Source organism: Streptopelia decaocto, assembly GCF_964273445.1.
Source record: "Streptopelia decaocto genome assembly, chromosome: 20".
Taxonomy (NCBI): Eukaryota; Metazoa; Chordata; class Aves; order Columbiformes; family Columbidae; genus Streptopelia; species Streptopelia decaocto.
Window position 1 is genome coordinate 2,187,781 of NC_138675.1, and position 13,749 is coordinate 2,201,529.

The 13,749-nt window shown below is 49.1% G+C and overlaps 1 protein-coding gene across 1 annotated transcript; it reads right to left on the reverse strand.

Annotated features, from left to right (window-relative positions):
- Positions 1 to 2,703: 2,703 nt before the first annotated feature.
- Positions 2,704 to 12,682, reverse strand: SDHB (succinate dehydrogenase complex iron sulfur subunit B). The gene is made up of 8 exons (XM_082069999.1): positions 12,549 to 12,682; positions 10,983 to 11,110; positions 9,061 to 9,146; positions 6,972 to 7,108; positions 6,585 to 6,701; positions 4,869 to 4,970; positions 4,575 to 4,697; positions 2,704 to 2,922 (listed from the first exon to the last, which is right to left on the reverse strand). Exons 1-8 carry the CDS (start codon positions 12,636 to 12,638, stop codon positions 2,845 to 2,847), a joined length of 861 nt encoding a protein of 286 aa, XP_081926125.1. The 5' UTR covers positions 12,639 to 12,682; the 3' UTR covers positions 2,704 to 2,844.
- Between the last annotated feature and the right edge of the window lie 1,067 nt (positions 12,683 to 13,749).

Genomic DNA, 13,749 nt, shown 5'->3' on the forward strand with positions numbered 1-13,749 from the left:
GGGGGTTGCTGGGACTTGGAGTCCTGCACATCCCCCCTCCCCCCCCCCAAAAAAAAAAAAAACCAATTAAAACAATTAGCAAAAAACTCCATAGGTGCTGCTCCCACCCCCCACTCGGGGCTTTGCAACTTCCCCCGTGGAAGGGGAATGCACCCGGGTTCTGCCCCCAAAAAAGGGGTTTGCACCCCCATATCTTGCAAGGAAATGCATGAAGCTCTGCCCCAAAAAGGGGCATTGCACCCCATTTCCTTGCAAGAAAACACAAGGAGCTCTGCACCCCCCAAAAGCTTTGCAGCCCCATATCTGGCACGGAAATGCAATGAGCTCTGCTCCAAAAAAAGTGGCTTTGCACCCCATTTTCTTGCAAGGAAATAAACTGGGCTATGCCCCCAAAAAGGGGCTTTGCAGCCCCACAGCTTGCAAGGAAATGCACCAGACTCTGCTCCCCCCAAAAAAAAGCTTTGCACCCCCATACCTTGCAAGGAAATGCAATGGACTGTCCCAAAAAAGGGGCTTTGCACTCCCGTATCTTGCAAGGAAATGCACCCGCCTCTGCTCCCCCAAAAAGGCTTTGAACCCCCATATCTTGCAAGTAAATGCAATCGACTGTCACAAAAAGGGGCTTTGCACCCCCATATCATGCAAGGAAATGCACCGGGCTCTGCCCCCCCCAAGCTTTGCACCCCATTTCCTTGCAAGGAAATGCAATGAGCTCTGCTCCAAAAAAGTGGCTTTGCACCCCATTTTCTTGCAAGGAAATGCAATGAGCTCTGCTCCAAAAAAGTGGCTTGCACCCCATTTTCTTGCAAGAAAATAAACTGGGCTCTGCCCCCAAAAAGGGGTTTTGCAGCCCCACATCTTGCAAGGAAATGCATCAAGCTCTGCTCCCCCAAAAAGGGGCTTTGCGCCCCTAAATATTGCAGGGAAATGCACTGGGCTTTACCCCATAAAGGGCTTTGTACCCACGTATCTTTCAAGAAAATACACAGGGCTCTGCCCCCAAAAAGGGGCTTTGCAGCCCTAAATATTGCAGGGAAATGCACTTGGCTCCACCCTAAAAAAGTGGCTTTGCACCCCCTTTTCTTGCAAGGAAATACACTGGGCTCTGCCTCCAAAAAGGGGGTTTGCACCCCCACATCTTGTAAAGAAATGGATGGGGCTCTGCCCTAACAAAAAGGCTTTGCACTACTGTATCTCGCAAGGAAATTCACTGGGCTCTGCTTCAAAAAATAAGGCTTTGCGCCCCCAAATCTTGCAAAGAAATAAATGGGGCTCTGCCCTAAAAAAGAGGCTTTTCACTCCCTTTTCTCGGGAGGAAATGCATTGAGCTCTACCCCAAAAAGCAGGAGGGTTATTGAAGCCAATAACCACGTGCAGCCCCATTAACACCCTAGAGCAGCCCCCTCCAGCCCAAACCTGGCTTTTGGGGCTCTTAATTACCAAAAAAATGCCCCCAGAATTAGGCAACACCTGCAACAAGAGCTGCTCCTGCCCCCCAAAACCAACCCCTTGCACGAGTGACTTTTGGTTTCTTACACAGAAACGGAGATAAAACCCAGTATTTCCATTAGAAGGAAGAGCTTGTGCTTCTCCTGAAGCCAAAAACGACGCAGATTTTGTTATTCGGGATGGAAAAACCTCAACCATCGAAAACCATTTTGGTTCCTCTGCGCTGCGTTTCCATCCGATCCTCTTCTCGGCAATGGTGGCTTTTAAAAACAAAACGAGTTTGTGTTCAAATAAAACCCATAGAGCTCTTTTATTCAAGCTGTTGATGGGCAACCCTTAGATTGAAGCCGAGAGATGCTATTTCAAAGCAGAAGGTATCGAAACCTCATTATTTTGGGAGTGACAACATGTCACCGCTGTCCGACACAGAAAACAGGGACAGTTTGGTGACATGGAAGAGCAACCCAACATATTTTCAATATAAAAAATCTCTGACCTACAGAAGTCGGTGTCAGATCAGCTCTTGGGAATGAAGACATCAGCTCCAGCAATTAAAAGAAATACATTTCTGCAAATGAAAATTAAGACGGTGACATCAGTTTGGCTTCTCCAGACACTCACGAAGCTCCCTGACCACAGGATAGATAAATGTATGGAAAATAACCCAAACCAACCAACCAACCAGCAGCATTTTTTGGGTAAGGCTTTCCAGAGCCATACACAACTTTGGTGCCACCTCCATTTCCATTTGCTGCCCAGGAGCAGCATCGTGACACTTCTAGAAGTTCTTACTATATCTAGACAAATAAATAAAACACATTAAAAATCTATTAAACAGCAAAAAAGTGCTTCTTTCCTCTCCGCCTCCCTATGTTGCTGCAAGCAACAATTTACCATGAACATAAGTTTTAAAAACCTGGAGCTAAAGATCACTTGTACCAGAGCAATGATTCAACCCTAAGAAACCTGCTCTAGGACTTGGAATAAAGATGCAGGTCCTCACTCCAGGCCCAGAGGATTTCAAAGCAGGGTGAAACTCCCCCAAAATTCCCGTTTCCCAGCCAATTCCATTGTTTTCTTGCTAATTGCCACGGGGTTTATTACTTGCAGGTCTCTTCCCACATGTGCATTTGATTTAAAGACACAGGATCAAAGTCATTACAGAAATGCTCTTTTTTGTCTCCGGAGACGCTTTCAAATCTTCATCCCACAGCAGAGCCGATGCTCAAAAATGGCTTAATAAAATAACAACTCTTGGTTTTTACAGTTATTTATTGTACATGCAAACCAATGGGAACAACACCAAACCCCCTGCTGGAACCTTCTCTTGCTAAATCAGGTATAAATTACTTTTGGTAAAGCACGTTTGCATGTGATTCTTCCAGTGGAACAGCGTTACGCGGCGGTCGCCTTCTGTTTGTACGTCGCCATCATCTTCTTGATCTCAGCAATTGCTTTGCCAGGGTTCAAACCCTAAAAAGGAGGTAAAGTTTCAGTTAATTCCTTTGGAAATGAGCATTTTGGAGCATCCTCCCCGTCTTCGCCTTGATTTAAGTCACTAAACTCACAAATATGCTGCTGTTTGTACAAAAAGTAGCTGGCAGATTGCTCAGCACCCCGTGCTCAGCTCCTCTACCCAGAGGCTGCACCAGCAGCGCTTTCCCACTGATTTGCCTTGGAAGGAGCTGTTTTAATCAGCAACACGAGGATAAAAGAGAAGAGCGAGGGACAGAGTGATAGGAACTTTTAATGAAGCTCAAGCAGGGCAGAATCCAAGACTTTTACAGGTATTACAAGATGATTTCTGGAGGTAGGAAACTGCCTTGTAAAACATGGCACACGAGATGTGTTTATTTGCCTTGTCTGCAATAAAAAAAGCTGTATTGGAGGACACTAGGGAAAAGAGCAAGAACATGAACTCCTAAGATTAAAATGCTCCTCACACAAGCTTTCCAAAGAAGGGTTTTTTCTACAATACAGACAAATGTCATGTTGCAAAAGCCCTTAATCCCGTGGCACTGCTACCAAACCAAGCGTGTTCAACCTCAAAACGAGAGGGGGAGATCACGACCGCCCGTGATTCCGGCCACGGGACGGGGAAGGAACAGGAATTAGCTGGGCACAAACTTTGGGGGCTGATTGAGACAACAGCCGGGATTAGAGCACACGAGTGGAAACGTGTTATTAACCAGAGATTTGTCTCTGAGCTGAGACAAAGCATCAACATGCCATTTATTTCCCAGCCAGATCTTCGAGCTGAACCTTCACCTTTAGCTGAACTACGGGCGACACCAGATGATGAGCTGGCTCCCCATACAAAGGGGGAATTATCTGTAGCCAGTGAATCACTTTAGAAAAATAACACACACAAAAGAAATCAGCGTGCAGAGGTCCTGACCAACGCCTGGCGACTCAGATCTCCAGCATCTCAACGTCCCCACATCTCAAGCATTTGCCTCCGTGTTATTTTGCAGCTCAAGAGTAATCGCCCCACCGCCAGGCGCAAGGAAAGGCTGGCAAGAAAACAGCACAGCTGGCAGGGAAGCAAAACTTGATAATCTGCCCAACAACAGGCATGAGGTCACGGCAATGAGGAAAAGACATGCTCTGATTTGGGAGAACTTGCTCGGTTCTTGAAAGAAATAAAGAGATCAGCTGGGAAATGCCCTGACAACAGGATGTCAGCACAAAACACATCCCCCAAAGGCACTAAAAACTTGCCGGAGTCTTCTCCATGATACAAATTGCACAAGACAGCAGGGACAGCTGCTACCCGTGCAGTTTAAGGTTGTGCTGTGTGGGGGTTAAGTGTGTTAATCATGCCGCTGATCAGACTATGCAGGACAAAATTCCCCGGCCAGCGCCCTACAGTCACGCTCCTAAACCTTGGCAACGGGTTCTCGAAGTCACAGCCTGGCTCACGAGGAAGAAATGTTCCTGTGACGCAAAATAAGAACATTACCACGTCCTCTCATACCATGAGCACAACTGTTGGCAACTCGCTGGGGGTCAAGAGGTTGAACGAGCCAAGGCAAGCGGCAGCAAAACAAACACCAAAGTGGGTGTTTTCCTACCGGTTTCAAACCCGGCGCTTGGAAACACGTGCAGGACACACACATACATACCTTTGGGCAAGTCCGTGTGCAATTCATGATCGTGTGACAACGATAGAGAGAAAAGGGGTCTTGCAGCTGCGCCAGGCGCTCCTCTGTGTAGTCGTCTCGGGAATCGATCATCCAGCGATAGGCCTGAAAGTCAAGGGCAGGGGACACCCCAAAATGCTTCGTCAAGGTGGTGTCATCACAGGAGGTTTCAAAAGCAACACCTAACTCCAGAATTCTGGGTCCTATGTCGTTCTATCCCACTTGCAAATATTTGTAGTGATTTCACCAGGAGCCCCTATAGGGATCTGGCCTTACCTGCATCAGCACGGCAGGACCCAGGTACTTGTCCCCGTTCCACCAGTAACTGGGGCAACTGGTGCTGCAGCAGGCGCACAGGATGCACTCGTAGAGTCCGTCCTGGTGGGACAGCACAGTCAAGACGCTGCAGAAACTCATGACAAAGCCTGTTTTTTAAAGAGGGGATTTACGAGAGCACGTGCTTCCCCCACCGCCTGCCCCTCTAGAGACTCCAAAAACCTTACACTGAAGCAGTTCCTCTGAAATAAGCTGCATGAGATCCTCCCTGCTCAACCTGTGCAATGAACTGGGGGGAAAAGATAAAGTGGAATAAAAGAGAAGTGAAAATTGCTTGATCTTCCTGCATTCCTTCCTTCCAGCCTCTCCCAGCAAGCAGCTGAGGAAAAGCACAGACATGCGACCAATTAACAGCTCAAAATTGTGTTAAAGAAGAGCAAAATTTGCCCAGCAGCTTCAAAGAGCTCATAGTTATCGTGTGTTTTCAGGGGATCTCCAGGCACTTACAGAACAGGAATGGTGAGAGTCTTTAGCCATTTTTACAGAAATCAAGGCCTTTTTATTTTGGGTGCTGAAGAACTTTAGACCTACATGGAAGTGACACCGGGCAGACAACTGTTAAATCCCCCCAGGTCTCCCAGTTCAATCAACCCCCCAGGCTAAGAGAGGGAGTCCAGTCTGGCTTAAACTACATCTCTGCAAGTTGCTTTTTTGTGCAGGTAACTCATTAAATTTAGTTTAGAAAGACACACGACGCCAAAAACCTTCTAGGAGCTTGTAGGGTATCTACTGCATTGAAGGGGCTCCTCCAGTCCACTTCTGGAAAGACCTATCAAAGCTATTTGAGTTAACTCATTGCTTCAAATTTATTTCTAATCACAACATTTCAAATAATTGATGATTTTCAGAAAAAGTGGGAGTTTTTCAGCTGACACTGTATCTAAGTTTCTTCTGCATGCAGACCATTCTCAAAGCAAGAGAAATGTCAGAAATGAGATAAAAAGCAAATTTACTAGTGGTGAGAAAGATCCAGGCAGCTCTTGTAGCTGCTTTTAGCTTTGCTTCTTCCTACCTAAATGAGAAAGCAATTGCGAGGATGCTTCTTTATGAAAAGCACGTGTAGGGAGAGTCCCCTTTAGTTCTTATGTATAGACTGGATAAGGTCATGAAGTGGTACAGAACTAACGCTTGCTCTTGGATTGAGATGCTTCCAGACTGTAAAAATCCTGCAGTTCAGATACTGGCAGCACCAGTTGTGCCGTGTGAACACATCATGGAAAACTTCCCAAGATCCTAAAACTTGCGCGAATGCAGGGTTTAGCTCTTGCCATTAGTTTTTGAGGCTAAAACGCAGCTAGACGAGACAGACAGCACTGCACCCAACGTCTTACGTGCCCGGCATAAACTGCAGCGCCTTATCTCCCTGGGGTTATTACAAACCTGGAGCCTTCGCAACGTTTGTACAAACACACGTGGTTTCGCAGCGCAGACAGTGGAAAATCAGAGTCCCCATCACAACCATGACTGCGTTTCGTTAGCAAACATTTCCCCAAGCAATGCAGGCATGCTGCGACGCTGCATTTCAGGCAGCAGATGCCACCCACGCCGGGTTTTGCACCAGACAGCTTTGTCATCAAAGCAACTTGAAGCTACTGCAGGCTAATGCTTAACCCCAGTCCTATCTGGAAGGGATTTAAACAGAAAAGAAGCAGTAACCAGTTTCTGACGGTCTTCGATGGACTGCAGATACTGCTCCTTGCCCTGTTTTGACTCATCCTTCTTCTTCAGGTAAGGCTCGATGGATTTGTATTGTGCGTAGAAGTTACTCAAGTCCTAGGAGTCAAAAGGCAAAGAGGTCACGTTCAGTAACCCAAACTGATGCGTGAGATTGAATGGGTGGCATTTTGTACTTTAACCTGTCACATTCCTCCAAACAAGGACAGATTTAGTGAAGCTCAGACCCACCCACACCAGAAAACATCAGCATGAATAAAACGTGAATTGGGAGACCTGGTACCTCCCAATGTTTCCCCCTCCCACCCCATCTGGACCCCCTGCTGCCTGGAACGGTGTCACCGCGGTCACAAGCTGACAGATACTCACGGGAACAAGGTCCTTCACCACGTACATGTGCGGGAGAGGGTAGATTTTAGTGATTTTGTTGAGATCGGGGTCAATTCTTTTGATACAGGCCAGCGTGTTGCCACCTGCGATGTTCATAGCACAAGAGCCGCAGATGCCTGAGTGGGAAAAGAAGAACAAAACATTCAATATTTACCCAGTTATCCTCCTTGAGGAAGATCCTCCTGGCCCCAAACATGCCCTCAAGTTGTCGTCAAGAAACTTTGTACGTGACAAGAAAAATGCCTCAAGTTGTCACTGGGCCAAACATTTTATTTAAATAAAGAACAAACACAAGAGTCACTTTCATTAAAGCTTAAACACATTCTCAGCATTGAACTTTCTTCCACAACAGAAAACAAGCAGCTTGGCCGCTTCACCACTTTCGCATCATTCATTAGTTTTATATTAGTGGGGGAAATGCTCAGCTTTGCTCAGAGGTTTGAAGCACAAGTTTGTATTGATGCGAAACAGCTACCGCTGAGATTTTAAAATGGGAAGCAGGCGCAGTCCTCATCGGCCCCACAGTTACGGTCGGAGCTTCCCTGAAGGTCAGGAACATAAAATAAAGCCCCTGAGATAGAGGCTTCTTGCTGTGCTTTCTGCAGCGGGGTAGAGCGGTGCCATAAACTGCGTTAATTACATCCCAAAGGCGAAAGGACAGACAGTAAACCAGAACAAACAGCATAAAAATAGCTAAACAAATGGATTAAATGACACCGCTAATGATCTCCCAGTTACAGAAGGATCAGATGTAGCCAAGGAAAGGCCAAGGTTTACAGGGAAAACCAGCGCAGAGCTGTCACAGATACAGCTCCGGAGCTCGGGTGTCCAATTCAGAGCGACGCCGAAAACATCCCATTAGAAAGAAGACAAATGTTGAAAGGGCAAAACTCTCATTTGGGAGGATTTGACACATATCAGTTGATATGAGAGACAGAAATGCCACCGCTCCTCACAGGCACGAGCTGCTCAGCCGTCCCATTGTTGCCAGATAAAAGCTGGCGCCCAAACAAGGTTGTTCCTCCCACTCCAGAAACGGTTACCAGTATTTTCCAGTCAACTGGAGAGGGAACTGGGACTGCAGACACAGGCCCACGAGTGTGCAACAGGAACGCGCGATCATTTTTATTGCATGGTAGAAAAAGGGACAAGATTGAGCCAGCTCAGCTCAAAAAAATCCATCTCCAGGTTCTTAATGAAAATTATTCAGGGCAATTAATTCCAGCTGCTCAGGAGCAGAGCTGGTTGTCCAAATATCAAACACTGCATGAAATTCCTCCGCCTGCTATGCAGATTCTGCAGGAAACGGCTGCGTTGAAGCGGCTTTTCATGTAGGTCCAAGTCCAAACATCTTCAGGCACCAGCTGCGCCTGAATTTCTCATACTTGCAAACTCACCTCATTAAATCCAAAGTTGTTTCATTAGGCGTCCTCCCTTCCTGCATTTCCACAACTATCATTTTAAGCTCAGCATCCCAACGTTACCCAGGAATTAGGATTTTTTTTTTTAAATAGGAAAGCCACCTCTAATGCAGTCAGAAATGCCGATTTGTACCCAGACGAGCAGCCGCCGGTAGCTCTGCAGCGTAAAACCACCAGATGGCCTTTTGCTCAATAATTGAGCTTAATCAAAGGGCCAAAATAAAAGAGATTCCTGAAGCTATTCCTGGAAGTCCCAAGTCCTTTTCCAGCTACACCCTTTCCAATTCCAACAGCAGCGCTAGATAAGGCAGCTCCTACAATTCACTTCCTCACGTCTGCCCCCTCAATTTTGCTGCTGTCACCTCTCTTGCTGGATTTCCCTCCACTGGCCGTCACTGGAGGGCAGCAAGATAAACGAGATTAGGCCAGAAACAGGAATTACCAGGGCTGTTTAAGCTTTATTGCTCACAGCTCAGCGTTCTGCGGTTCCGCCCCGGGAATATGAGCTTTAACTTTACTATCTGATTCATTATTTCAAAGGCTGGAGGAGAGGGTTGTTTTCCAGTGGTTACATGTACACCGTCAGCAACCAAGAGTCTTCAAGGACAATCTTCAGTTTAGGACAGTGGGAAAAACGTCCTTCTTACCTTCCCGACATGATCTGCGGAAGGTCAGAGTGGAGTCCACCTCATTTTTTATCTTGATCAGAGCATCCAGCACCATAGGCCCACATCTGTAACAGGAAAAAGAGAAGTCAGTGAACCCCAATAATTCATCTCCCAGCCTCAGGGCTTGACCTCTGGCACCCCAACTGAGCAGCACATAAAAGGATTTTGAGCAACTGCAATTAAAAATAGACTTTTTTTTGCCAATTTCAGGCAACAGGACAGATATCTTGATCAGCAGCACAGCCCATTCGCCTCAGGACACCCAGGAGAGAAGCCCTTCCATGTCGTGATGCCCAGAAGATCTGGCTCAGCTGGAGAAGGTTCAAACAACACAACTGAAAACCGAGTCACTTCCTACCGGTTCTCTCCTTCTGAATCAGGTTTTGACAAGCCTGTCTATCTTTAGTCACAAGAGGCAGCGCTGCACACAAACCCAAACAATCTCGGACAATTTAGGTAATGTTTTATACAGCAGATGAGGCAACACCCAGAGATTATTAACTGGGGCAAGTCAGACAAAAATTGGAGTTCTCTGTCATGCGCTTCTCGAGCAGAGCTGCGTGGTTTTGTAGCTGAAGCTTTTGGAAAGGGCTTGAGGTGAATTCCTCTGGCAAGAGCATGGGGAAATCAAGGTGCATGTGTCCACACGGAGGTTTCTGCGCCACAAGGAAGTCTGCACCCGTTTGCAGAATTATGGAGAAGAGCTTTCTTGGCAAGAGCTTTTTTGACACTGTTTTCCACGTGAGTTATTCATTATGGTAATGGTACTTTGTGACGTGCAGTTTCTGGATTTATGACCCATTCTCGATAAGCATGAATCCAGCTTGCATGTGCATCTTTGATAAGGTTCCAATTGGATAGCAGTGACCTTTCTGAATGTAATTCTAGGAGGAAGATTAAAAAGCAGTCCAGAAAGTGACAGGTTTGGGACAATAACATATGAATTCAGCTCTGCTGGCAGGCATGAGATCTAAGCCATGATAAATTAGAGACAGGCCAAGCAGGATGCTGAATTTCTGCTGCATCCTTGGGTAAAATCCCACGAGCAGCCCCAATGGTGCCACATTTTCCCTGTACTCTAAATTCAGTGTTTACTGATTACACATGCTACAAAATCATACATCTAGTAAAGTTTCAGAAGACATTGAGGAGAACCTACAGGGCACTACTCATCTGAATGATACTGTCTCATGTGCTAGTGGAGTCATATACTTGTCCTCATTCAGCTGCTTGGTAATATCCTGCTTCTGCTTGCTGCTTCTGGTGGCTTTCTGTTACCCCAAAGTGTGCAGTTGGTTACTGCAGGTTTAACAAAATGTGGAAATTAAAAGTAACTAAGTGTTAAGAAACCTAAGAGAAGAGTTGGTAAAGCTACCACCTTGTCTGCCAGGTCTGGGACTGTGCAATATAGGTAAAACAGTTTCCTTTTGGAACATACCCCAAGATTTACTGTATAAATAAAGCTTATTAAAGCCACAAACACAATTAAGTTTTCAACAGAACTAAGGGACACGGATAAAATCTCAGAGAAGTCGCAAAACGAAGCAACAGCTATTGGGACAGTGGCATTCGGGGAACAGTTTTGTTTGCCACGCTTAACACTGACAGCTGAGGGAGGGAAAACTCATCCCATATGATCACAGTTAAGATTCATCAAGAGATAACTCTGATCTCACCCGTGCTGAGGACAAGCAGCTCTAACACAGCTGAGGCACCACCTCCCCAGCCACTCTAACGAGGTTTTAACAATCCCTGACACCTAACGAGGCTGCTGCCACCCTTTGCTCTCACTCAAGTGCTTCTCAAACACCTTCCATTATCACTTTGCAGATAACCTGTGCACACACAGCCCTGGAGCACCTGCCCAGCAGCAAAACCTCTCCCCGCCGGGCCACACTCACTTATTCAGATCCACTTCGTATGTCTGCATGCGGGGCTTGTCCCCAGGCTTGTCGGGATCCCATCGGTAGATAGCAAACTTCTTGATCCGAGGCGCGGCTGCGGCTGCCGTCTGCGCTCCCCGGCACATCTGAAGTCAAACAACAGCAAAAAACCAGCCCTGAGGTCCCTCGGGGTGGATTTAATTGAGGAACAAAATGACATAAGGATGTGTGGTTTGGGGCGAGAGCTGCAGGACCCGTCACTGCTTCATGTTCGGGCACTTATATGGTTTTTGGCAAATCCTTCCAAGGCAGCTGGGCCCAGGCAAGCAGGTGTGTCCTGGGGCTCCTTCCTGCTCCGTGATTAAGAGCAGATAATACAAAACTAACGGGCAGCCCCAGGTGCTCCTGCGGACACTCCTTTCACTCCTCCACAGCTCTGAACGCTCTCCCTGCCCCACAACTACCTCTGAAGCTCCCAGCTGTGTTTCTACCCCACTCCAGGGTAACAACCTCCCGCTCCCAGTGTCCCCCCAGGACCTTCTTCCCTCTTTGGGCCACTCACCCCTACTCGCCTCTCCCCAAATTTCCCCATAACCTTATTCTTCTTGGTCCCACATCTTTTCCAACTTGTTTCTAGAACACCTGCATCCTCTACAATTCCTTGTCAAACATTACCTCCCCTAAATCCTTTCCAGACCCGTTCCCGCTCCTTTTTGCCCCCCACACCCTCTCTAATATGTCCCTCACACATCCTCTTGCCCCTTCCAAGTCCAACGCCCTTTCTCCTACCTGCTCTGAACCCTCTTCCCATCCTGTAGCCCCTCCCGCCCCCCAGCTCCCTCCCAACCCTTCACTGACACCCTCCAGCTCTCTCCTAAATCCTTCCATTACCCCCCCCACCTCCCAGTTCCCCCTCAGCACCCCCTCCTGAACCCCAGCTCCTTCCCAACCCTTCCTGCATGCCCTCCAGAAGCCCCCAGCCTGCTTTGCACCCCCTACACCCCCCAGCTCCCTCTCAGCATCCTCTCCAGCCCCTCAGCTCCCTGCACACCCCCTGCACCCCCTCAGCTCTATCTTAACCCTCTCTGCACCCCCTCTTGCCCCCCAGCTCCTTCCCAAATCCCTCTGCACCCCCTCCTGTGCCTCAGCTTCCCCACAACCCTTCCTTCACTCCCTCTTGCCCCCTCTACACCCCCTCCTGCCCCCCCGCTCCCTCCCAATCCTTCTAACAGCCCCTATAGACCCCCCAGCACACACTGCACCCCCTCCTGCCATCCCAGCTCCCCCCAATCTTCCTGCACCCCCTCCTATACCCCAGCTCCCTTCCAGACCCCTCTGCACCACCTCCTGCCCCCTTCCTTCCCCTCAGCTCCCCCGCAACTCTTACTGCACCCTCTCCAGCCCCGCCAGCCTCCTCTTGCCCCCAGCTCTGCCCATCCCTTCCAGCCCCCCAGCTCCCTTCCAGATCCCTCTGCGCCCCCTCTGCCCCTCTCCTTCCCCTCAGCTCCCTCCCAACCCTTCCAGCCCCCCCAACCCCGCCTCCCCCGCCCGGCTGCCCGGGGCAGGGCGGCTCCAGCCCCTCACCGGCCGCGGCCCGGCCCGCAGGAGCCGTGCGGGGACGCGGCTCCTCAAGGAGACTGCCACCACGGCCGCCGCCATCTTGGTGTTGCGCATTTCCACCCCTGGAAGGGGAAGGACCGGCCAAGAGCCGCCATAGAGCGCGGGTGTAACCGGGACAAAAGGGCGGGGCTTTTTCTGGCGGCCATCTTGGGTGCGGCGCCATGGTGAATGCGGCGCCATGTTGAGTGTGGCGCCCTGTGGCACAAGGCGGGATGGCAGGGTCAAGACGCCCACATCCCAACTTTTTGAGGAAAGAAGGGGATCGGTGCATCCCCCTTTTAATTCCCAGCCGAATTCTTCCTAGAGAGAAGCAACCCAGACCTTTCCACCTGTCACAACCCTAGGAAGGGCAAAATGGTGTCCCCTCCCTGAGGGCTTCCCTCCCTTTCTTTCGCCATTATCACCCCTTATTATTTAAATTTCTTCATCTTTAGATATTGCATCTGGGTAGGAACAACCCCAGGTACCAGTATAGGTTGGGGAATGACCTATTAGAGAGCAGCACAGGGGAAAGGGACCTGGGGGTCCTGGGGCCAGCAGGGTGACCATGAGCCAGCACTGGGCCCTTGTGGCCAGGAAGCCAATGGGACCTGGGGTGGATTAGAAGGGGGTGGTCAGTAGGTCAGAGAGGTTCTCCTGCCCCTCTGCTCTGCCCTGGGGAGACCACACCTGGAATATTGTGTCCAGCTGTGGCCCCTCAGTTCCAGCAGGACAGGGAACTGCTGGAGAGAGCCCAGCGCAGCCACCAAGATGCTGAAGGGAGTGGAGCATCTCCCGTGTGAGGAAAGGCTGAGGGAGCTGGGGCTCTGGAGCTGGACAAGAGGACACTGAGGGGGGACTTATTCATGTTTACAGATGTCTAAATGGGGAGTGTCAGGAGGATGGAGCCAGGCTCTTCTCGGTGACGACCAGTGACAGGACAAGGGGCAATGGGTACAAACTGGAACACAGGAGGTTCTACTTAAATATGAGAAGAAACTTGTTCCTGGTGAGGGTGGCAGAGCCTGGCCCAGGCTGCCCAGGGGGGTTGTGGAGTCTCCTTCTCTGCAGACATTCCAACCCGCCTGGACACCTTCCTGTGTAAGCTCATCTGGGTGTTCCTGCTCCATGGGGGAATTGCACTGGATGAGCTTTCCAGGGCCCTTCCAACCCCTGACATTCTGGG